The sequence below is a fragment of the Centruroides vittatus genome, unplaced genomic scaffold (genome assembly GCF_030686945.1).
Source record: "Centruroides vittatus isolate TY-2023 unplaced genomic scaffold, ASM3068694v2 contig_824, whole genome shotgun sequence".
Taxonomy (NCBI): domain Eukaryota; kingdom Metazoa; phylum Arthropoda; class Arachnida; order Scorpiones; family Buthidae; genus Centruroides; species Centruroides vittatus.
In genome coordinates, this window is record NW_027122537.1 from 1232031 (window position 1) to 1258736 (window position 26706).

Sequence of the window (26706 nt, forward strand, 5' to 3'; positions counted from 1 at the left end):
CTGTTAAATCCTTCTTTAAATCAGATTTATTATTCACAAGTCGAAAGGCCGGATGCAGGCAGGCATCGGGGCATGCAAAATTACAAATAAAAATAATAATGTACTGAATATTATACTGTAAAAATATAAAATAAATATAAAATAATTTATTTTGTTATTTTAAATTAATTTAAGTAGTAGCCAGGGGTGCCCCTAGTCACCATTTTTGGCATACATTGATAGAATCCGATTTTTGAGCTTTATATAGTAGATTTTTTTCATGGGTAAAATAGTTATTTATTATTTAAATAAATATTTTACCAGAGGATTATTCATCCTATATGATGATCTCAGCATGATCATCATCAATTGGTAACAGTTTTTATTACATTTCATGCTGTACTGTACAAGTGTTTTACCTAATTCCCAAACCATGTTGGAGTGAACCCATGTTATACGGGGGATGTTCCCAATTCTCAAACCGTGTTAGAGTGAATCCATGCTATAGAAGTGCCGTATTATACGGGGGTTACTTGTATTGTTAAAACTAGGAAACTTGCTTAAAATATATGATCAGTGGATTACAGTTGTGGTCAGTGGTTATTGAAGTTAGAAGGCATACTATCCTTACATAGAATGTATCCTGAATGTATTGAAATACCATTTCAGTGTAAGAGTCATTACAATAATTCTATTCAACTTATCTTTCAAACTGATCACATTAATGCTACTAATATTTACAATCTAATAAACACTGCTATACTTTGTCCAAAGAATGTACTGAAATAAATAATTTACTTGTGAATAATTTAGTCCAAGGGGATTCCAGGATGCCCTGTACTATAGATTCTGTACAACATTAACATAGGTTCACAAACAGTGGTATCTTAGTTTTTAAAGCAGTTTGTCACCATGAAGTTTGCTACTATATTCACTTCACTTAAAGATACACTATTATAATGTTAATCAGACATTTAAATGAAATTGAGTGATTAGTGAATTGAACAACAACGATTGTAAAAGACATGAATCTTCCATAGAAGCAGAAGTAATTCCCAGTAAGAAAAATGTTCTCATACTAAGGATTGATTTATGTCCAACAAATCTTACTGTACTTTTCAATCTCTTTAGAAAACAATTTTCAATAAAAATAGCTTTTGCTTTGTCAGTAAGGCCTAGGGACAGATTCTTAAACAGGCTGGACTATATCTTTATTCATTTGTTTTTTACTCACGGGCAATTTAATTTATTTGTCATTTTCAAGTGTGTTGTCATTCTATAACATTCATGAAGCAATTCATGAGGGAAACAAAATTTACAGAAAACAATAACTTAATGTCAAACATTGTATCAAGAGATATTGTACCATGAATTGTTTTATATCAGGTTGATTCAAACGTTCCTGGACACAGACACAAGATACAAAACTTCATTGATACTAAAACACAAAGACATGGTCATTCCTTGAAATAAAGGTGATTGTTAGCTATTATCTTTATCATCTTTCTGGAAGTTAGTGGATTCCTTGTAATACCGTTAGGCTGGTTTTAACGTCAAAACTCACAAATCCCATTTTGAGCATTGTGCACTGTGTTGAAGGAACATCCTCGCAGAAAATGTGTCAAAAACCAGAAGAGATGAAAATCTGATGGAGAAAGGTCAGGGCTGTATGCTGTGTAAATGAACATCAATCCCCTCCAGCACCTCTAACTTTTCTTGGACCACTCTGGAACAATGTCCCAGAGCATTATTGTGCTGTAGCAGTGTATGCTTTTGATTAAACAATGCTGCATAGCAAATGCACAGGACTTCAAACACCCACCCCAGTTGCTCAGCATAAAGGTTGCGATCCATGGGCCAGCCATTAGGAACCAGCCTCCAATGCACTGGACCATCCAACTTCCTCCAAATGTGCAGCATGATGTTTTGTTTGAACCACTTGTGCTGGCACTTCACCTCATCAGAGCCACTGGTTTCCTCTGTTAGGATTTCTGAAAACGTTTCATTTTTCATCTCCCATTACAATTCTTCACCAGAATCTGTCCTCTTGGATTTTGCAACATGTGTTTGCAAACTTGTATCCTCCTTTGTGCCTGCTGCTCCGTCAGTTCATGTGATACTTCTTTAGCTCTTCTACTGGAGAAGCCAAAATATTTCAAATGCTGAACAATGGTTGATTGTGAAGGCCTGAGTTTAGCAGACAGTCAGCGAGGGCTGCTGCTTGTCACCTGTTAAACAGCTTGGAACAGTGTTTCATCATCAATGGTTGATGGTTATTCAGACTGATGCTTGTCTATGAGGCTGGTATTCCCAGAGTGGCAGAATAGTTCAACTGTAGTTGCCTTTCTCATCAGGCTTATGCCTTTAATTTCACAAATTTTCTCTGCTGCCACTCTTTCACCGAACCTTTGTTTCCAGTAATGAAGCAAGATGCCTCAAATGATGAGTCATTCTTTTTTGTGGAAATCAATATTTGCCAAGGGAATGAATGGAATACCTCTATAAAATGATACTATGTGCTTTGATGATGATAGAAATACTAACTCATTTACAGCAGTGTTGCCAGTGTCTGGGAACTTTTGAATCACCTTGATATTTATTTTGGAATTTCCTAAATAAAAACTTAATTGCATTCAATATTTTGTTTTATATATGTGCAATTAATCACACAGGTACTGTACAACTAGTAATTAATAAACATGCATACAAGACAATTATTGAGGCGTGTAATCTAAGTGTTCAGTCTTACAGGTTATATTACTATGAACAGCTGAAAGAACTGTTGATGTTGTAGTTCAGGAAATAACTGCATCATGGTACATTGTGATTTGCAGTTCACAGTGACATTACTTTGCTTATAATTTATGAACTAATGATCTTTTTTATCTTGAAGCAAAGCTGACTTATAGTGTTTCTTTGTAAAAGGGGCTGGCAGAATTACAATTTAATAAAAAGTAAAAATACATTACAAATGGATACTAGTACTATCTTCACTGCTTGCCATGTCATGTCCAATCACCAGGAACATCTACGGACATTTAAAACTATTTTACATATTTGTGCAGAGGCATAGCCTCTAAAGAAATGGAAATAGTTGTTCCTGGTGATTGGACATGGCAAGCAGTGAAGATAGGACTTAGTATCCATCTGTAATGTATTTTTACTTTTTATTAAATTGACTAATAGTGTATTTGTATTTTTTATGGTTAAAAAAATAAGAAAAATGAATCGGAGCCTGCTTTGAAAAACATTAAATTTTTATTGAAAAATTCAAATTTTGAGGTTATAATATTTAAAATTTTTATGCCAATATTTGAAGATTAAGGAAAAATCACATTAAAAAAGATATTTCAACATATTTCTACTAATAACATTGTTTAGTTACAGACCATGTAAAATCCAGTTTTCAAAAAATATCAAAAATTATAATAAATTATATAATGAAAAATAGTTGATGAAACAGAAATGCAACTGCCTTTTGGCATTATAAAGGGTTTAATTGAACAAAGATTTAAATTTTTGGTCCTATTAAATATATGAATTTAAATTATGAAATTTATGATATAGAAGTACTAAAAATTTATAAGATTTTAAGATTTATTTTAAAATTTACAAAGTTTTTATTGTTTTCTGTTCTAAATGTTTAAAAGAAAAAGTTTGTTATTTTTTCAAATTTGTAATTTGTATTCTATCTCCCCAGGTATTTGAAACAGTATCAAGTTTTTATGTTCTATGTCAGAATTTTCTTGCCTGAGAACAGTAATATTCTGTCAAAAGTGCTGTGTGAATTTTGTTTAATTAAACTTTGTAATGTTGAAACACAGTTGAATTTTCTTTGTTGTTTTTTTTCCTGTGTGATTTTGGCATGAGTTCTTTTGATGAAACACCAAATGCCAAAACATATTTTTTTTTAAATGCATTAACACCAGAATAGAGGAGCATAAAATATCTTACTGAGTATACTTTTGTGCTATTTTTTCCAAAAAAAAAGTTATGGCTGTTCAATATAATTGTGATTTCATTGTTGATGAACGTTTTTTTTCCCCCTTGATTTTTAGGTGTGTTGTGAAATTGCAACATGTGGCCTGAATTATTTTTTTTCTGCTCATGTTAGGCCATCTTTTATACTCATCAGATTCTAAATTCAACAGAACTTCTACCACAAAAATGCATAAATTGTAGGTTGCATGAATGGACCGATACAAATTTTAAAAAATAATAAAACTAAAGATTGTTTCTCAAATATTTGTTTGGATTTTATATTTTTATGATATTGTACTTATTCGTGTTCATTGTGTAAGAAAACATCAGAATGCTAATAGAAATTTAATATTTTTTCTCTATAAAATATGTTCTAACTACATTTGTTACATTTATTTGGCTAACGTGTTGCTATGACATGTTGACAGCACAGATTTTAATGTATGGTGTGTGTTGCATTTCTGCAACATATAGTGCTTAATGTGTTAATAGAGAATGATTTAAACAAAAATATCAAAATTTAAATACTTAAAAAAAAAAAGCAAATGGTTTCAAGAATTTATCATGACTTTAAATGTTAAAATAAAAAAATATATTGAGATGGTCATGAAAATAAAATTGTTAAAGATTTTAACTATTAATTTTTATTTTTATGATTTTTATCGAAATTTCAAAATATTGATGATTATAATTTGTGATTATCTTTCAAATGAATTTTGTTTCAAAATAACTTCTATTTTATTTGCATTAAATAGATGGTTAATATTTACAAAATTAAAAAGTGCATTTGAATTCATAAAATTTTGATAAGGAATTTCTTAGATTAAATGATTATTTCAAATTTATTATTTTTGAAAAAGGATTTAACTTGTTTTGCACTCTTGCATTAAAAGAAAATTGTTTGGGATATTTTTAAAAATAAAGTAAATAAAGTAAAATTAAGAAAATAGTAATTTTTTTTCATATTTTATTTTTGAAAGGTTTATTTATGATAAGTACTTTAAAACATATAGTACATTTTATTATTAGAACTTTAATAAAACTTCAGTTTTAATTTTTGTTGTGAAGTAATTAAATGTTTACTAAAATAAACAAATGTATAAACAATCTGTGATTTTAGTAAAATGAGTCTTTGGGTTAACATAACTAATTTTCATATAAATTCCATAATTTTCTTTTTATTTCTGTTCTGTTTCTCTCATTTATACTTTTAATTTTTCTTCTCATTTATACTTTTAAAATTTATACAAATTTTTAACTATGGTTGCCCTCATTGTTTTAATAGCAGTTAGCTATTTAAAATGTTCTCTTATGTGAATTTGGAATGATGATTTATTATTATTTGTTTATGAATTAATACTTGTAAAAACAAGTAAAAATCAAAATAATTATTCTAAAACTTTAATTGAAATGAAATGCTTTGGTAAATTCTGATAAACTCCTATTGTTCTTGATATAAGAGGTAAAAGAAATTTGAAAAATATTTGCTGTTTTAAATTTTATTAAAAATATTTAACTAATAAATAAAATGATAAAATAAGAAATATTTATTATTTATGCAGGTAATTATGATAAAGCATCTGAAGTTTTGCTGAATCTTGAGTACAATATTCCCGAACTGTTAGAAGCTACTTTACGGAGGATAAATCTGGAACGCCGTAGACAGAATCATCAGAGAGTGGAAGAGTTATATCAGGCGTGTATGGCAAATGCCAAGACTATCCATATGGGATCGCATTTCGCCATCAAGTATTCAAGATATCTTTACAAGGTACTAAAGATATTCATTCAAAATAAAAAGGCACCCAATCTGTAAGGATATTTAAGTTGTAATGTATGACCTTACTTCTTAGTATTTCAAACCCTTTTCACTCACATGGTAATGTTGGGGTTTTTATTGTGTAAAGGAGCACAGCATCTCTCGATAGTTGATTTGGCTAGAAACCTGTCCCTCGAAACAAGGCTGGCTTCCCAAGGTAACATTGCTCGAAATTTCATTACCGTTGCCCCGAGAGAGAAAACATGATTAATTACCGTCTGCTTTGCTATCGTTTATTTTAAAAATGTTAATTCGTATGTTTTTATTTTCAGGTCCGTGGTGAATTTGACAGAGCAGTTCAAGTGCTGAAGGAAGCGATCCAAAGAGATCCGGTAAGATTCGTCGCTTTCTTTTTATCAAACGTTAAGGCTAGGCTTCCCCCTGACCCCCATACATTTAAATTAATTCCCAGTAAGTAACACTTCCACTGCCTAAGTGGAGTTAACAGCGTATGACTCTTTCCAGCCTATCCAGGCATTTGGTCCATCCCGCTGAACGTGTTTATGTAATTATCTGCAGAGAAGTTTGGATACTAAAGTCTTTTTACAGTTGAGGTTTGATTCTTTATTATACTTTTAGCATACTTTCCTTACTGCTGGAATCTGACAGTCCTTATAAGACGCAAAGTTACTCTCGTTTTTTTCCCCCTATGCAGGCTTTGATTGGATAAAACATTCGTCGAGTGAAACATGTTGCGTTGGCTGTCAGCCTGAAGAGGGTATGCTAAAAAGAACAATGGTTTTAGTATAAACTTTGATGTTTTGTTTTTTTTTCTTTTGTATGCAGACAAATCCAAATCTTTATATGCAGCTGGTGGATGCTGGTTATCAGAGTTCTCCCATGAATGAACAGCAGATTACTGAAGCATTTGATGAGGCTTTGGCTAGTGAGATGGACAGTGACCAGAAGATGCTGTTTTCTCAAAGAAAATTGGAATTTTTAGAAGATTTTGGCAATGATACAATGCAGTAAGATTTTTAAATATTACTGTGTATAATTTGTTAATTTCATTTTCAAAATTAAGAAAATAGAAAGAAAAAGTTATATATTTCTCTTTAGAATCAAAGAAGCTTTTGAAGAATATTCTAAAATGATGAGAAATCATATACCTGGAACTAAAAAAAGATTACCAGATAGCAGGTAATTTATTCTAACACTCTACATTTTCAATACTTTTATTTTGAAAATATAATAGCTAATTTTATAAGTAATAGCTTGATATCAGTTACTAAGAGTACGTTCGTTAAGTCAAACAAGTTAAACGAGAATGACGTCATCGTTATTCTTGTTTCGTTAGACTTTTCGAACGATTCGTTATAACTAAATGGTTCTAAAATTGAAGACATGAATGTTGCTAGTGCAGCCTTATCCAAAATATTTTTCTTAGGTTGCTTCGGACGGACAGTTATTTCAATCATTTCACCTTTTAACTCGTTCGACTTAACGAACGTACCCTAAGCATTCTTGTTAAAATAATGTATTTTGCATATTGAAAAATGATTGGAATCAAAATTTATGTAAAGGGAATTCATAAAGTTAATTATTAAACTAAGTACAGAATCTTGGTTACACACAGTTAAGTTCCTATAAGATCTTGTATAATGCAAAACTGTGCTATGTGAGATGAAAAAATAGCATGAAACAGAAAATTAACTTCAAATGCTAGCAAAATACTTCATTGTAGCTTTATAACAATTGCAGCTTCATTTTTATTAAAAATAATAATAGATGAACAGATATCTTAGAAAACTGTGATACATGTATGTCAGATAAAGTATGATCATTTAATTTTCTTCCTCTATCACTGATAAGCAAAATTATATATCAACCTTTTCCTTCTATCAACTGAACAAGTTCTACTTTTGCACTAATTCCATTCCTGCTGGTTCAGTCTCATTTCCTTAATGAACTGGCAGAAAATGGAATTAGTAGAACTCCATACATTTTTTCAATGTGCATTTAATGGCAGCTTTATTTCTGAGTAATAAAGCTATGATTCTGATACAATCCATAATTGAATATTTTCATGCCTTCATCACTTCAATAAATTCAGAATTTATAGTAATAATTTTCTGATGTAATAAGTTTTAAAGGTAGTGTCACGATTTACCTGAAAGTGTTGAAAATATCTGACATAATAGCAGGAAATTCTCCATACAAAAGGTCAAAAATACTGTTTTGTACAAGATTCTAACCATCTTGGAACAAAACTGTATTGAAGTACTATTATATGGGAGGTTGCCTGTCTACAATTTTTAATTTGAGCAACAATTGTGAAATGAGCATTCAAAATACTTTTTTTACATTGCTTATCTGGAAATTGATATTTTATTTAAATATATGAGGGTGATTCAGAAAGTAACCTTAATTATTTTTTATTGACAAATACTTATAAATATGAATTAAAACATTTCACTACTTTTTCAATGTAATTCCCTGCATGTTCAATGCATGTGCACCAGCACTTCACTAATACTTGGATTCCACAAGTGGACTCCATAACCACTGTTCTCACATTAACACTTGTACTGAAGTTTTTGCCATCAAGAGCCTCCTTAAGTGTGTGAGGGCCTGGACTTGACAAAAAATTTTATTCAAAAGTTTAAAAAGAAAAAAACCAAAAGAAAATAAGTTCAAATATTTCCTGATATAAAATTGTTTTTCTCACCTACAATTAGCAAGAAGTGATCCTATTTCCCATGGACTTGCTTTCTTGTCCAGACATGACACATCTGAATTGTGTCACTTTTGACTGTATCAGGAACATTAAAAAATCATTGTTTGATTAACCAACCAACATTACCTAAAAAGAGCATTGAAGTTAAAGGGGAGGACCCAAATAAAAGAAGAAAGATCAATGACGACAAGGGAGTTCGTCATCATTGAGTGTTCACTCTAGATTTGGATACACTGGCTATCAACTCCTCACCACTGATTGCCACCAGGGACTGGATCTGACCTGCCAGGTGCCCATACCAACATCTTATTAAGCGAAGCTTATTCTACCTGCCAAGTAGCAAAACCATTTTCCTATGGGACAAGTCTGCCTGCAAGTGTACAAATCTCCTCAAGTAGCTTATAACTGCAGTTATTTAGCAACTCTTGATCACTTGTAAACTCTTTCTCGTGGTTGGGGATTTGCTGAGATAGACCAATTGACTTACAGAGTATAATTCTCCTATCCTATATATATATATATATATATATATATAAGCCTCTATGTTAATAAACAAGTATTAATTTTGCTAAATGAGTAATGGAGTGCAACTTCTTTCGTGTGCACAGTCTCTTGGACCACCTCCATCCCAAATCTGACTGCCTACAAACATGATCATTTGCACATGAACATGAGCTAAGGTTTCTGTGTCTACCCAAAAGACAGTGGTGTCAGAATCTTGACATAGGCATTACAGACTTGGTCCGACCTTCAGTCAAGTGGTGCGGAAGCATAGGGGTGCTTCTTGCATTACCACAAGTGGTCCAAAGATATGATAATCATTTGATGCAAGATCAGGCAAATAAGGGGTATCAGACACTCCATACACAGACTGTCATATGGCCATGCATTATTAAACTATAACAGTATACTAGAACTGAGCAAACCACAGTTTTTGGACCTTATTGTGAATTTCAAATGATTCTGAATCAAGTCACAATATGTTGCACTGTACCCAGTACAGTAATGTTCCAGAATTGAAATCCTTACAGTCTCAGAAAAGTTTGAGCATTACTTTGCCAGCTGAAGGAGTTGTGTGAAATGTTTTTGGTTTTGGTGATGTGGATGTTGCTACTCCTTGCTCGCTTAGTCTCCTTCTGAAAGTAATGAATCCATGATTCATCACCAGTAACTATGCATTGCAGAAAGACATCTCTCTCAGCTTCATACCATTATATCAGTGTTCTACAAACATCTACATAATGTTCTTTGATTTCTGGAATAAGCTATCTCTACTCATCTAGCAGAGACTTTTTTATACTTGCTAATAATGTTGTGCACTGAACCATAACTAATGGACACTATTTGAGTTACTTCATTGGTTGCCATCTGCTGTCTTCTCTTATGACTTGTTCCACTGCAACAACAATGCTAGGTGTAGTTGCAATCTGAGGCTGACCAGAGTAAGCTGCACCAGTCATAATTGACATACCACTTTTAAATTTTCTATGCCATTCATACACTTGGGATAACCATGTATCCCTGTACTGCTGTTTCATCCTCCAACGAATATCAGCCAGTTTTTCACCTTCACTACTTAAAAAACCTGATAACTGCATGCTGCCATCTCTGTTAAGGTTTGACGACATTGTCCATTTGATGTCTGGCTTACCTGCATGGACTGAATCTGCATGTTTGAAAACACATCTCTATCTCAGAGAGATTTAAAAGTTTTTATGATCATATTAAGGTTACTTTTTGACCAACCCATGTACTGTACATATTAAAAATTTAATGATTACCAAAGTATCATAAATGAAGATACTGTAATAACAATAAATAATTCTGAAAATTAACAGTCTTTCAAACTTATTACAATATTTAATATAAAATACAAAATTAATATTTTATCAGAATTTCATTTCCAAGTTATATTTATAGGAATACCGAATTAACTTGCAGTTTGAAAAGAATGAAGTTATATTTGAATTCAGTAAAAATAGATACATAGTGAATAGAAAGTATTATTTAAAATGGAAAATAAGTAAATAGATTTGTCATTCATATCTTTATCGCAAGATATTGGATTACAGTATTGTTTTTTAGTCTTATATTTGCATTTAGGCATTCTCATTCTTAATATGTCATTTTAAAATCTATTGCTCTTGTTTCAAAAGTTGCTACTTTTATTTTAGTCTTTACAATGAATTTTCTTGATAAGCTCGCTTTATAATATGTTAACATCATACTGTTGTAATTACAGTATAACCTTGTTTTTGAATTTGTACATCCATACCTTAATGTGTATTTTAGGTATTTAGGTTAGGAATTATCTAATGTAATTACAGTAGAATTTTCTTTTAATAGATTGTTCGGGCTGCCAAAAATCATCATTGTTGTGAGAATTTGTTATATCGCAAACAACAGATTTCCTGCATATCCAGGAAAATATCTGTTGTTAGAAAAAATTTTCATTTTGTAACCACGTACATGTAAGAAATAACTGTATTTGAAATTTAATGTAATGTAAATAATGTTATTTAATGTAATTATTCAGTCTCTTAAGATATCTATTCTTTATTCTATGGAAAAACACGTTACAAGATCGTATCAATATATTTATGCAGTATGTGTATGACAAAGCTGACAGAAACCAAATATATTGTAAGCTCAAAAGAGGCAAATTACCTATTCTCATTAGCACTTTACTTGACTTCAAAGTTTGTTAAAAACTTGTCCATCTTGATTTGTTTTGATGCTGTTTTTCCACCTAAATACAATAACTGCTTGATAATAGCAATGTCATGTACTGCTTGTTTGTTTATTTGTTTATGCTCATCAGGAAGGTCTTCACAATTTGGAAAGACTTGATTAGTCTTTCCAAATTGTCTCACTAAATTTTGGCACTACACTTAGGGTGCAACTATGCAGATGCGAGCAAGCGAGAATATGTGGTGAGAAGAAGCGAGACACGATAAATATCAAACCTTGTCAGATATGTGTGAGAACCAGAAATTCACTCTCGCCAGCAAGATTTCTCACTTCTCGCTTGTGCGTGGTTTTTCTTTGCGAGAACTATATTTCTCACAAATAGTTGAAATAGTTGCTATATTGAAAATCATAAATTAGAAGTGTGTCTAGAATTAAGTAAAAAATTGAGAAATGTATTTTTTAAAAGCTTATAAAAATAAAAGGAATTTAATTAGTAAAATGAAATATTAGGGAAAAAATTTAAGTATATATCATCACTTACTGGATACCAAAATTTATTTATTTATTTATTTTTTGTAATTTTGCACTATTCATTTGGTTTACTTTACATGTGTAATATAAAATACTTTATCTATCTATCAATATATAAAGGTATATTTTTTAACATCAAATAGCCTATACTGAAAGAGCTGGTTTTATAAGGACTTTATTAAATGCTTTCTTTAGTGACTAGAAAACATTATGTAATTTTATTTTAAAAATTAGTTGTTCATAAAACAATATTAAAGCTTTATAAAAAAATTAATGTTACTAACAATTTATTTTAAATATTATGCTTTAGTGATGATATTTATCAAGATAAAAAGTCAAAACTGGATATAAATGGTACTGTGAACAGCACTGTTGCTACTACTGTTCAAATTCCTTCAACTCAAGATACTACAGCTTACGCATATCCACAGTCTTGGCAAAGTTATGCACAGGTATATTAAAAACTTATTGATTTTAATAAAATATAGATACAATTTGTGTGGGTGTGTGTGTAGATATATACATACTTAAGTTATTTAAACTTATATGTGTTGTTATATTTCTTTGTATATTCTTCTCAGCAGTATTCTTGTCTTGTTTCTCTGGGATAATTACAATTTTTTACTGAAATACATCATAATCTCAATATAAATTATGCTGTAACTAAATTTGTCTAGATAGAAGTTTACTCAACCATATTTGATGATATAATTAAGAAGTTATGTCTTGGCGTATCCAGTTTGAATATAGGATATAGGTAACTTGTTATTTCATACTTAAAATTAAATTTTTAACAGAATCACCAGCATTTGTAGTTGCAGTCAAAATATATTTTAACTCATTATTTATTTTTTAAGTAATGAAAGAAAGTTTTGCTAAACTAAAGCAGAAATTATTATAAAAGACAGACTGATATGAATGCTTGGGTATAATGAAAACTCCAAATACTTAGCCTGATGATGATGATGATCTGGTATTGAGATCCAAAATGAGATGGAAATTTTTTTTACGAAATTTTCTTTTGAAGGAGGAATTGAAGGATAAATAGAATTCAACTTATAGAGAAACTTTAAAAAATCATTCTTAGAACTATCCAAGATATCAGTGCATCATTTACAGAATGTAGATATAAAATAAAGAATTTAGGAGAGAGATGCCATGAAAACTTTCTCTAAATTTTTTATAAGTATTTCAGCTAATACTGTGATGATGGAGTTCCTATGGTACTCCCTACTTTTGGAACTAGAGTACTGTTAAAATAAAAATAGTTATTAGAGACCAGCAGGGCATTCTTTTTAATCAAGATTGTATATTAAAATCTTTATCTAATAATAATGCTTTTGGTATCATAACAGCTTCAAATGATAGAACTGATGGCTGTATAACTTAACATCTGTGTTAAATAATTTATAAGGATGAAAGTTCCAATATCTTTTCTATAATATGTTTATTAGCTTCAAAAGCAGCAGCAGTAGTAAAACTGTAAAATATTCTTATGACCTAAGAATAGAAACAATTATATGTTCCTTTTTTGTTTGTTCATTATGTGAAGAAGATGAATTTGTATTTTTGTCAAAAGTACTTGAAAATATAATTTTATTTTTGTGTATTTTAAAGTAATTCAAGTATGTTAACACCAGAAGAGTTATACTTTCAAATCTTAACTATAAAGTTTCTTGTGCATTAGCATATTCTTAAGTACTGTACCTATAATAAACAAATTACATAATTAAAAATTAAGCTAAAATTGTGTAATTCTTATGGCATTTTAATTTGAATTCTAGAGAGAGATTATTATTGCATAATGAATGCAAGTTAATGAAATAGAAAATTCATGGTACTGCAAAGACCTGTTACATTCAGGCTGCCACAAGTGGCATACAGGATATGCACCACATGCAGGCATTGTCATCAAGAAGGCACCAAAAGACATTTCTAATTAAGTGCACGATTTGAATTAGGATATAACAAAAAATGGAACAAAACATTACATCAAAAAAGCAAGATTGCAAGCTTCAATAGTTACTTTCATTATATATTTACAGCCAAACCCCCTTAATGTCACCCTCCAGTTATTGATACAGAAATTTTTATCCCTCATCTAACCTTAGGCAATTGTGGGAGATTAATCAATTATTGTAATTGATTGCTAATTGCCATGAGATATTTAATACCTTGATTAATCGGTTAATAATAATTGATTAATTGTAACAGGTCATTTGAAATAAAATGGTACACATTAGCATTAAAATAATAATTGTATTTAAAGCAAGAATAACACAATGTTCTTATCTTTATGATTGTTCTATTCAATATTTCTTATCAAAGAGCTGAGGAATATAAATTGGCTTAATCTTTTACTATGCACTCTTGTTCATTTTTGCTTCGCTGTTGCTCCTGCTTTTGAGAACAAATATCCCGAAAGAACACTTGTGACCAAGATTGACAGATATTTTATTGATATTGCCACAAGATATAGATTTGAAATGTTTGCTTCTGAGTTTTCCAATATGCAAACTGGGCAAGATTTTCTGTCTATTAAACCTTGCAGCAAATACAGTTGGAGTTCAAGAGATACACCATCTGCATTGTCTATTCCATTTTTCATATTTGCCACCATGTGATCATAAAAATTCAAACACTTTTAACTCAATCTGAGTTGTTGCTGTTTGGAGCAAACTGTGCAGTTTTGTTGCAATTACTTGTCTCATTCCTACTACCTTGCTGTTCTTTTAAATAATTTGCTATGTAATTCACTGCAATAGCAGCAGCAACTGGACTGACAAAATGGCATATTTTGAATTGCTGATTCAAAAGTGTTGCCACTGCCAGAATTTTCATTTTCTCAGCTTTCATGGGCCTTTTCCCTATTGATGATCCAATGTTGTTTTCAAGTGTTGGCCAGTAGGAGTGCTTGCATTATAATATGCTATTGTTTCAGTCAAGCAGTGAACAAATAGAATGATTTTGCTTGAAGTGATATTCTTCTCCACAGTTCCCTGGTCACCTGTTATAATGGACTCAATAATGAAATAGTATCCTGTATACTTGCTAACTCATCTGTGCTTACCATGGTCAGGTTCCCTGGCATGCACAATAAGATGTTACCAACAAAATATGAGAGACTGATAAATCTTTGTAACAAAACATGTAGAATTATATCTAGTTGGACATTTTTGCTTGAGCTTTAGAAACTTACTTTCACTTTTTCCACTTAATTAAGCTAAAGCTTAATTAAAAAGTGGAAAAGTTTATTTGTATTATTATTTTGCTTGAAAAAAGAAACAATAGACTTTCAATGACTGCAGAAATTACAGGAGTAGCTTCAATTGCTCTTTGTGCTACTAAATTTATTGTGCAAGCAAAGCAGACAAGATGTTTTGAACTACAAACCACATTAACAATTGCAGCCCCAATATTGTTTGCCCCATCTGTTACAACAGCTATAACCCTCTCTGTTTCTATTTTCCAGTCATTTGATAACTTGTTGAGATACTCTAGTGTGTGCACTTTCTAATTTAGTTACCCTACTTGTGACAGAAGTTTGCTTCAGCTTTCTGTTTTCATAATTCACAGTAAATCCTAAGAAGGACCTAGGTGTGCAAGTTTCGGTCTAAATATCTGTGGTAAGTTAGGTTATTCAGACTTCAAGGTTTTCTTTGCAACACTATTGAATTCCTCATACTTTCCATCCACAATTTTTTTTCATAGTTTTTCTTATTGGGAGCTTATTATGGGGAGCAACATTCTTAACAAAATGCTGGAGTTCTGGTTTTAAACAGAGTGAAATGGAAAATTGCCCTTTATAATCATATATGCAAGAGCATTTGTTGCTGTAGTATGCTTGTTACTTCCTACAACATACCTGCTGATCTTCAAAAAAAGCCTTATTCACTTCTGTCAAGTTTTCTTTCTAGGTGGTATCAAAGTTATTGTTTTATATATATGCATGCTTTCAAAACAAAGAACACTGTTGTGCATAATGTACAGTTTAATCTTACCAGCAATAGTTTCAATGTTAAATGATAACTATACATTAAGTAAGCAATTGCAATTGTGCATGAAATCTACATTGCAATTGTAAATGAAGCTAAATTATGAGATATCCACTTATTGCATCCTCTGTGTGGTAACAGATAGCAAATTCTGCTGATGTTTGTGCTACAAGTAATTGGCAACATTGATGGTGTATTCACAGCATTTGATCTCCTTTGTTCAGTACTTGCAAGAGACTAAGTTGCTGTCTGTTTTTGTAAAATATTTCAGTACCTCTCTTCTTGTTGTTGACCATTGTTCACTTAGCAGGCACAGATTGTATATCAAGTGTAAAATTGAGAAATGATGCAAACTAACAGCTCACAGAAAACAATGACTGCCTTAGTGCTACATGCTTGCTTCCTTCCCTTTAGGCATCATTGTACACTGCCAGCATTGCCAGGTTTTGGGAAAAATAATCAATTAAAAATAATATTACTCTTGCAGCTTTAATTAATTTTAAGGTCTGCAAACAATCAATTGATCACCCATTGCCATCCCCAGTTAATCCCTAGAAGTAAATATTAGATTTTATCCAGTTAATGTCACTTTTTATATTAGCAAAAACTGGTTAATGTCAAGTATTTGTGTTCTAAGTGAATTTTAATAGTCCATTTTAATATCATACAGTTTGCAGTTATAAACAGCTTAGCAAAGTGTTATCAGTGCTATCTATTGATGTTTTTTAATTATCAATAATTTTTAATTTATAATGAAATATATGATTTATAACTTTTAAATAGGTACTTTTTTAAATGATTATTTCTTAAGTGTAAAATTTAATTATTTTCTTGTCCAAAATTTTGTTTTTGAGAGCACTGTAACAGTTTTCAGATTAAGAATTCACACTATATTCTTATTTGGTCATTCTTATCAAATAAGGATTTATCCAACTGTGATAATTTTCATTGCAGTAAAAAGTGGTGGTTAGTTTTTTTTATTTGATTTTATGATTACAGTACATGTAATAACTAGGGTTTCTCATTTCCCGGGAAATTTGCCTTCAGCAGGATTATGGGAAAATAATTCTTTTTCCCGGAATCCCGGGAAATTCTGGGATGAAATAATAAAATAGAATTTCATATGAATAAAAAATATCATACAGGAATATCATAAATTTGAATAATTTAATTTGTTTTCTAGTAAGTAACAAAAAGTTTAGGGCCAATCTCACCCATACGGACATGTTAGGCTCAATTAATTTATGTTCTCCTACATTATAAGATGAAAGTATAATACAGTGATAACTCGGTTTTCGTCGATAATTCGTCCGAAAACAATCGACGAAATCCTAAACCGACAAAAACCGAAGCAATTATTTCCATAGGAATCAATGTAAATCCAATTAATTCGTTCTAGACACTCCAAAATACATACCAAAAACACATTTTATAGAGAATTAATATAGCATTAAATACTAGAAGCAGTAAGAAATTAACATAAAAAACTAATTAGCATAAAGATAAAAGCATTAAGATTAAAGATAAGATAATTAGCATTAAGATGAAAGCAATGGAATTGTTTGGCTAGACACGTGGGTTAATGTCTTGTAGAAGCTAGTTGGATGTGAGCTTCTAGCCTATATTGCCCTGTGGTAAAGTGTGACATAATTGTCATATAATAGTATTTGTATGCATTTATGATGGTCGTATTACGAGGAATAATGTCTTCCGGGAAATCAATTTAAGGATAACTGGCCCCTATTAAGGCGTTACAGACATGAAGAAAATCTGGAAAACTTTACATGGCCAGCCCACCTTGGTGAAGCACAAACCTACGACTGAACTCCCAGTGTTCAAGGAACAGAACTGTTGGCCAGTGGTGGGCCGTCACGGGGTAATGTTCACACAATGAGAAATAATGCCACACTGCACCGAAAAACGCGTGGGTTACCCTTTGTTTTTGCAAAATTAGCAGCGAGGTCACTTGAGCACGCCGACAAAATCCGAGGCAATCAATGAAAACCGAGACAAATTTTTCGTGAAAAAATCGACGATAACCGAAGTCAATAAAAACCGAGATATCACTGTAAAGCATTTCATTGGGAGTGGAATGGTTTTAAAAGCTCTCAAAAAAAGAGAAATTTTCTGAGATTTTTACACCTGTCTTTTTGAAGTTTGTTAACTCAGTTTCTAACTGCTCTTCAGCATTTAATTCTTTGTTTATTGCTCTCTGCTCTTGTTGTATTCTTGATCTCTTGGATGCTTCAAGATATGCATTTAGCTTGTCAGCTAAAGTCATTTCATTCGGTAGTATGACACTCTGTGATTCTTGTACATATTTGAGTTCATTACCTTCACTAGAATGAGAAATAGCAGGTTCTCCAAAAAAGGCGATCGAACATTTGTTTTGCTGATGAAATTATAATTGCCTCAGATTGTTGGAATGCACTCTCAAACTTTTTATATTTGTTTTCACCAGTGAGGTTAAGTGACAGTCCCATCAATTTTTGTTTCTTCTCTCTTTTATGTGGAGAACAAAATATTCATGTACTTTTTTAGAAAAAGCAGTGTTGAATTGTTTCAGTTCATTCAAAACAAAAGAGGTAATATCCTCTGATTGGAAATAGAGTAGATTTTCTTCTACCTAGCTTTTCAACAGCTATTTTTAAGGGTTCTAGTGATTCCACGATGTCGTGAATTACGTCAACTTCTTGTTTTTCAAGGCTAAGAGTACTATTTTTATCTTCTTTGAGATCAATGAGAGCTTTCAACATGGATGGTCTTATCTTGATATACCATTCTAGCATAGCTAAAAGACTGTTCCATCTGGTTTTGCTTTCAGCGAGTGCTCCGCTGCTCAATGATGCGCAAACACAATACATAGATATTACATGAACTAACAAGTGGAGACTTGTAAAACATAGGTAATAATATGCAGCATGAAACCTCAAAATTTCTCTCTTAGGTGAGTCTTCAAAATGCAACTTTTCATATAATAAATGGTAGAAATAAAACCTGAAATGATAAATTATTATTGAAATGTGAGATTTCCTGGGATTTTTCTCATAGGGATAAACGGCGGGAATCCCGGGAAATAAACCCTAGTAATAACATTATGCATTTAATCTGTCAAATGTATGCTATATACTCATACAGTAGGTCTACATGTAACTTACTAGTGCAATAATCATTGTTTTATATGCTGTTACATTAGAGATTACATATTACAGAAATGATGCTATTCTTTGTAATGACAGAGTAAAAAGCATACATGAAATTTTGTTATATTTTTGGCAAAAGAAACTGTCAAATTGATAACACAAATACTATATATTAATGCTGATCTTTTGCTGACAAGTTTTAGTTTGTTTGTGAGATTTTAGGATGGCCATGAGGATTTTGGAGAGGACAAATGCTGTGGATAGCCAACAATAGCTTCATATTCTAGAAAGGGAAAAATAGTTTGTATAGTGCCTGTGATCATCAAATGATTCTTTAGATATTAGAAAAACAAATTAACATAAAGTTAGAAACAATTTATAAAATTTTAATGAAGTTTCTGTCACACAATACAGCCTCATTCTGTAGTGATAAATAGAAGTTTTTGGAAAATTATATTAATGCTAAAATTAAATCAATCTCATATTATTTCCTTGATTTATCTCAAATGATGAAGTGCATTTTATAATCAGTGCACTGTAAACATTAGTAGTAGTATGATTACCTTCAACAGTATTAAAAGCTTTTTCTTTCTAAAGGAAACTACATTTTCTAATGTATAGTTTTCTTTAAATTTCTGTAACATTTTTTTTCAATATACAAATTTTAATTATTAAGATTCTAAACTTAAAATGCTATGCTTTTTCATTGTTTTTGATTACTAATAATCTTGCTTTTATTTTCAGACTGCTTATAATTATCAACAGCCTTGGAGTGCATATCCAGCTTCATATTATCCAACTCACTGAAGATATTCGTAAATACCATATTTTTAGGTTTTATTAATGGACCATTATATCATTCCAAATAGTTTCGTTTTAATTTAAGAAAGAAAGTTTTAATCTTTCACCATAGAATATAATCACAGTTCCTTTTCATTACAATTAATGATAAAGAATTATACTTGATATGGTAATTGTCATTACGGCACACTACAAATTATTTTTGAAAGAATAAAGTGTGTGCATTCATTTCTTGATGCTAGATAATTTGGAACTACATATAAATAACTTAATGCATAACTGCAATCAAAATTTTACTGTCTTTAGCTCCCTAAATTTTCTACATCACTATTTTGATTTTTTCTGTTCATAGTTTATCATGTAAAAATAAATAAAAAATATATAATGTATATATTCTGTACATCCTCACTTCTGAATCTATAGACACTTTTTAGATTTCTTACCATATAAATATACGAAAACTGTTTTAAATTACTATGGATAGAATGGGAAAGCATACGAATTCAGGTTTAAATTAATAAAACATTTCAATTTAAAATTTTTATAGATGTAGAGGATTTTCAATCTTATTCAGTGTGATCAATAATATATTTTTAATGAACAGAGAAATGAAAAGTTTGCAAGTTTTGCTAATAGATATGGAATTTCGAAAGTGACAACAAATTTATAATAATTTGAAGATTTGCTAGAAATTAAACTTCAATCTTGATTAGTTTATAGGTTAAATAGTTTTTTTTTATTTTAATAAATTTAAAGACGATTTTTTTTAATGCAGTTTTAATGGTTTTTTAGATGGAAGCATATTATAATTGGTTTTTTTGTGAAGATGCATATTTTATGTAATAAAGTAATTAAAAGAATGAAAATGTCGCTTCATAAAATATTAATTTTACTCAGTTTATAAAAGTAAGTTATAAAATTTAGAATAACTATATTAATATTTAAAATTTGAAAGATATGTATACAACGAATGAATGAATGAAATATCTCTCAAATTACATTATTTAAGAATGTCTGGACTTGAATGTGTTGGTTCAGTTTTATTAATACAAAATATAATTCATTGTGGAGACGAACAGATTACCATATTAATCATTTCTTATGTGAAATAAAAATTTTTTGTTTGCTTCTAATTAAATATGCTAATTTTTTCTTATCCTATATACATAAATTACATGTAAATATGGAAGTTAATTTGCATTACTTTCATTATATGAATTCAAGCAGATATTATTTTAAAATTTAAAAATTATCAGAACACCATGATTATAAATTAATATATTACCGCGTTAAAAAAATATACCACAGACTATTCAATTTTGAGCTTAGAAGTTGCTTCATAAAAATCAAAAATTTAAAATATAAAAGCCGCGTATAAATTATATTAAAAGGCCATTGCTAGATGAGAATTCTAGTTGTCAAAATATTAAATAGCAATTAGATCAATAGGTTTTTCGTATACAAAAACTGCTTTTTGACGCTCGCCAATACTGACACCTCTTCGCCCTGCCAAACCTTTGAGTTCTTTGACGTCCCATTTGCTTTTCGATCCTTTGCACTTATCCATTTTCGAACGAACGTATTCAGCTTTCTCCACTTTTTTTCCGTGGTCTTCGCGGAGGTGGTTTTTTTTCTTCTATTTTTTGAAGCTTGCTCATTTTGTTGCTTTTGTTTGGAACGAAAGAAGCAGAATAACAGAATTCGACATTCTCGAACAATGTTTCGATAAAATTTTATTCGAATATTTAGTGATGAACGACTATGAGTCCAAATCCACAAAATTTCTGGATTGAGATGAGACTCAACACTTAATATTATGTCAAAGCAATGTTGCCGTTGAAAAAAATTATAATGCTAGGTAATCTTAACAATCAGAAGCCTATCTGCAATGAAAAGTTTCAGTATGTTACCGAACGACAAAAGTAGAAACTACGATATCGAGGAAACTCCAAATAATTCGTATACGGTAATAATGGTAAATTTAAAAACAAGCAGAGTGAAGCGTCAAAAATCCGGATTCGAACGTTGTTAATATTCTAACACTGGTTCTTAATCTTTTCGAAGTCGGAACAGTTTTTAATATAAGAAAATTTGCAAACACCGAAATCACCAAAGTCATAAAATAAAAATAAAGATGAACATATCCTTTTATTCAAAATAACAGATTCCATAACAGTAAAAAAACATTAATTAAAAAAAAATATATTTGTGAAAACGGTAACTAAAATAACAAAAATGGAAGTTCTTTAAATCAATTTTAATCCCGATACCTGAGCTTGTTCAGGTATCGCATTATCATCAATTCAGCAATATCCGATCTAATATGTGATAGCTGTCCTCATTTCTTTTACACTAGTTAGTCGTTCGAGTTATTTTTTTTAGTTTTTATGTTTGTTAATGTTGAGAAATCGAGCTCACAAATATGATGATGAAAACTAGCAAAATTTTCAGTGCCTTCGTAGAGAGTGCTGGATTTTCGTCTTGGACAAAAATCCTCAAGACTTGTTTCAGAGGATTTCATTTTTTAAGTGCGATCCGTTGACAAGGTAACCAATTGTTCTTGTAATAAAAATTCACAACTCGATGTATCAGTTGTGCCAAATGGATTTCGTTCGTATCCAGTCATAATTTTCTATAAGGAAGGAAAGGAACTTGCAATCTTTTCTTCCAATAGTGTTAAGTGTTCTGTTTTAATGGAAATTATTCCCTCGACATTTTTATTTTGAAGGGACGGAAACATTTTTTTAAGGAATCTACTGCATTTCTTTCTGATATGCGATTTTTCCAGAGATACTTTTTTCTGAAATGCTGAGTTTGTCAGTGGATGTCAAAATATTTTCATTTTTCCCCTGGATACTTGTATTAACGCTATTTAAGTAATTAAAAATATCGGCCAAATATGCCATTTTAGCACACCGAATATCATTTCTAAGACATTTTACAAAAGCATCAATACCTTTATTTTGGAAAAAGGCCAACAATTTATTCTCAAGTTCTAAAATTCGGCATAGCAGTATGCAAAAGCAAAAGATTTTAAAAAGGCGTGTTTTTAAAGGTCTCGACTTTATGTAATCATCAATATCAATATACAGGGTGGGCCAGCGAAAACGAAACGGCAGAGTGTTCGTGTTCGTCCAAGCAAAGCGCTCGGACAGGTCGATTTTATTCTCGAGGGGACATCTTTTGCAATAAAGTTTTTGCGATTCTGAATACAACAGACAACAAAAAATTTTAAAAACTCATTTATTTTGTATTAAGTAAACAAGCATTTATTTCGAAAAAAATGTTTGTTTAGTTAATATTCAGAATCGCAAAAACTTTATTGCAAAAGATGTCCCCTCGAGAGTAAAATCGACCTGTCCGAGCGCTTTGCTTGGACGAACACGAACACTCTTCCGTTTCGTTTTCGCTGGCCCACCCTGTATATTATAAAAGTAAGTGTACAATGTGCGTGCTGCTAAAACTCAAAAACGAGTCCCGGTACGATCAAGGGAGTTGTGTGGTAGCCCTCTATCCCCCATCCATGAAGAAAGTTCCGTTTTTACCTGAAGGCCGTGCTGTTGAAGATATAAGGGCTGGAAGTTTCGCCCTATAGAAATTTCGAGAACAGTCCAGAACATTCGAGAACATCCCAGATCATTGTGGAACATTCCAGAACACACTCGAATGATGTGGAATGCTCTCGAAGCATTTATTCGTGAAGTTTTACAACAATTATAATCAGAAACTAATCTTATAGACGAGATGGGTTGATGATGATGATAATAATAATAAGCGCAGAGCTCAAACGGTTAGGAGTTGAAATTTGGTACACAGGGTACGTCATGAGAACGTACACTAAGAAGGGATTTTTCGAAATTCTCCCCCCCCGCGGAAGAGAGGGGAATGGATTAAGGTTTATCCTAAAGAACAGCTTCTACTGTAGTATTTTAGATGTAATTTTTTATTTTTAACTGCGTTTTAGTAGGGTACCATGTGGGGATGAAAGAAGTGTATTCCGTAACAAAGGAAGTGTTAAGAGATAGCGATGTGCAAGATTTACAGGCGCAGATGCAGCTTTTTGCGTTTTTGCAGAAAACCGAATATATTTTTAGACCCGTTTAAAAATTCTCTAATTAGTCGGGAAACAGGGAGGACCTAATTCTTGCATTCTGTGAAAACGGGTAAGATCGACTATAATGTAATAATCTTGATCTTCGATATCTTTACTTTTTGCCCGAGCAACGCCGGGCTTATCTGCTAGTTTACTATATTTACAACTTGGCCTAGTACAGGCTTTAACGTTGCCGTCAACGTTTTTGAAATTATGGATTATGCAAAAAAACAGTGCTTAGATATAATAATTGAGTTTCTTGTCTTTGCAAGGGTAACAAATCCTTTAATAGAGCTTGTCAGTACAATTCCTACACACTTCTTTCGTGGTATATTAAGTTTTTCTAAGGGTGTACTGTAGATTGCACCCTATGGAATTTCGGGACTTTGAGTATATATTTGAACTCGGGACCGAGACGAGTTCAACGATACCCTACTTTTTGACCGGAGACAAAAAATAAGAGCGTCGTCATACTTTTTAAATGCTATCATGCAGACGGCACCGTAGTTGCTAGTACCGCCATCTTGCGGTAAAGTCTGTAAACCATGACGTCGGACTACGGTCATCTCCCGGAGGGATAGGTTAGGTCGGGTGGCCAACTTTTGTGTACATAAGATCTACTTTTTATCTGAAAAATGTGTCGCGATCGACTTGTTGTCATAGGCATAATCTAAGTGGGGCGGGGAGGTGTGAAATACATACTATGTTTATACGATGTGTTTCAGTACGAGGTGCACTCCCGCGAGCTATGGGTAGATAAGCAAAATATATGTTCAAAACTACTTTTTATTTTTTAAATCACTAAGTTTTCGAGATATAGGCTCATAAAGAAAATAAGTTTCCAGACCCAACTTTTGATATTTGCAGCTACGAGTTCATTCCGTACAGGCGGTACCTAAAAAAATCGATTTTTGGATACTTTTTCAAGATAAATTATATTTTAAGTAACTAAAAATCTAATTTTTTTTTATCAATTACAATGTATAAGTTGTGGTACTATTCGTTCGTAAACATGAAAAAGTTGTTATAAAAATGCACAGTATGGCTGATAATTTGATTACAAGATTTCACTTTCGAGATTTTTTTGGGCCAGGATAATTTATCATGGAAGAATGATATAAGATTTTTAGACTTTTTGTTAATCTGTCAATAATTCACTGGAGTCCACCTCGTACTGGAACACCCTGTATATCTACCTACGTAAAAAGCAACATAATTGTTTAATGGGTCAAAAAACTCACCCACGTCCAGGGGAATTAAAACATAATTTGAATTAATATTGTTAATAAATACTTAACTACAGATAAAGACAGATTTAGAATTTATTTTATTATCTTAACATTAATGGGAGGACTGAGTTCACATGTCTCTAACCAAAAAATCATAATTAGGTGTATATCCTGACAAAGATGATGATGAGTCTTCAGTTTGGGAATCAGTCAGGACAATGTTGTTTAGTCTTCGTTAACTTTAAGTATGAAAATGCCAATTCACACAGGTATGAAAATCCAAAACAAGAATAAATATATTCGCTACATTTGGTGATACTGGGATATTTTTTCGGTTGACGTATTTCCAAAAATAAAGAGGTCTGTTGCCGAAAACGCTCGCTTATCAAGTAAAATGATAGGTAAGAAACGCCACACTTTAATTTAAAACATAAAGAAAAGATACATTTTAAACAGAAGAAAAATTGAAACAACGTTGTCACCGTGGATAAATAATAATGATTAATAATAATAATAATGTTAATACTAAAGAAAAGAAGTTACCGTATGACAGTACGAAATATTCAAGCTAAATGGCTGTTTTCTACGAGTCCAGACAACTGCATGCATATTGTTTTTGCGCGTTACGTTCACGCGTTGCGTTCAGTTACCAGTGTAACACATTAAGTCAAAACATCGCGAGCGATCGACCGAAATTGGCTTCGCGATCGACTTGTTGGTCATCCCTGGGTTAGGTTTGTTGGACAAGCCGCGAAAGCGGCGCGTAGTACTAGCTGACCGCGAGCGATAGCGAGCGTGTCGGCGGCTGAGAGGCTGTAGGCCCCGAGATCGAGGAGCGCGAGGGTGTGCGAAAAGGACTTAACTCCAACTGCAGAAGATCAGTGTGCTCGTGGATCAACATCTGCCTCTGTTGAAGGTATATATGGCCAACTTGCCGGACTTCCTGTTAATATGTATATATATATTAATATATTATTAAATATATATTTATAAATAAATCGATTCCCCTCCTGAAAAAATGAGTTTGCACCACACGTGCAGAGTGAATTCATTTTTTTCAGGAGAGGGTGACGACTTATCAGAGTGTGGGACAGCAAAAGTATGTCGACTTATCCAGTGGTGACGAGTTAAACGGTGTCGAGTAAACCGGAGTTTTTTAACATTAATGCCTATGTAAGTCGGCCGGGACCACAGAAACTGACTACTTAACCGATGGTGTCGACTTATGCGGACTCGACTGTATATGTAAATTCTATAGGCGCTTCACATCACTTGCTAAAAAATTGAATAATTAAATAATTTCTGGATGAAAATCGTCTGTTTCTTTACAATATTATTCGTAAATGCTTAAATAATCATTACTTTAATAAAATAAGTCATAATTTTAACCACAAACAAAAAAAATTAAGTTTAAGCCGATCGTCTACTCGCCATTCTAGACGTGGTAAACGCCATTATCGACCGTATAGAATTGCCAGATGGCGGTGCTTGTCCGTCCGCCGTTCACGTTTTGGGCTGAATACGTGCACCTCAACCTCTCTATTATAAAACAAAATTCAAAAATTACAGGAAGCAAAAAGCTAATCTAACTTTTAATATCTAATTTTCAGATAAAAAAGATCCGTTTTTGATAATTGTAAAAATTGTAATTATAATGAAATGAAAAATTATTTAAGGTTATATTACATTAAAACATATAAATATAACAATTAAAATCAAGAAGAATATTGACGTATATATATATATATTATATATAGTATAATGTGT

The 26706-nt window shown here is 31.6% G+C and overlaps 1 protein-coding gene across 3 annotated transcripts in view; it reads left to right on the forward strand.

Moving 5' to 3' along the window:
- Prp39 (pre-mRNA processing factor 39) overlaps positions 1-20642 on the forward strand; it is a 92840-nt gene extending 72198 nt beyond the window's left edge. For all 3 annotated transcript variants that reach the window (XM_067278856.1, XM_067278855.1, XM_067278857.1), the window contains 6 exons: positions 5523-5731; positions 6052-6111; positions 6566-6747; positions 6839-6919; positions 11989-12130; positions 19561-20642. In XM_067278856.1, coding sequence (XP_067134957.1) covers positions 5523-5731; positions 6052-6111; positions 6566-6747; positions 6839-6919; positions 11989-12130; positions 19561-19623 — 737 coding nt within the window. In that variant the 3' untranslated portion in view covers positions 19624-20642. The remainder of the gene's footprint in view (positions 1-5522; positions 5732-6051; positions 6112-6565; positions 6748-6838; positions 6920-11988; positions 12131-19560) is intronic.
- The last annotated feature ends 6064 nt before the right edge of the window (positions 20643-26706 follow it).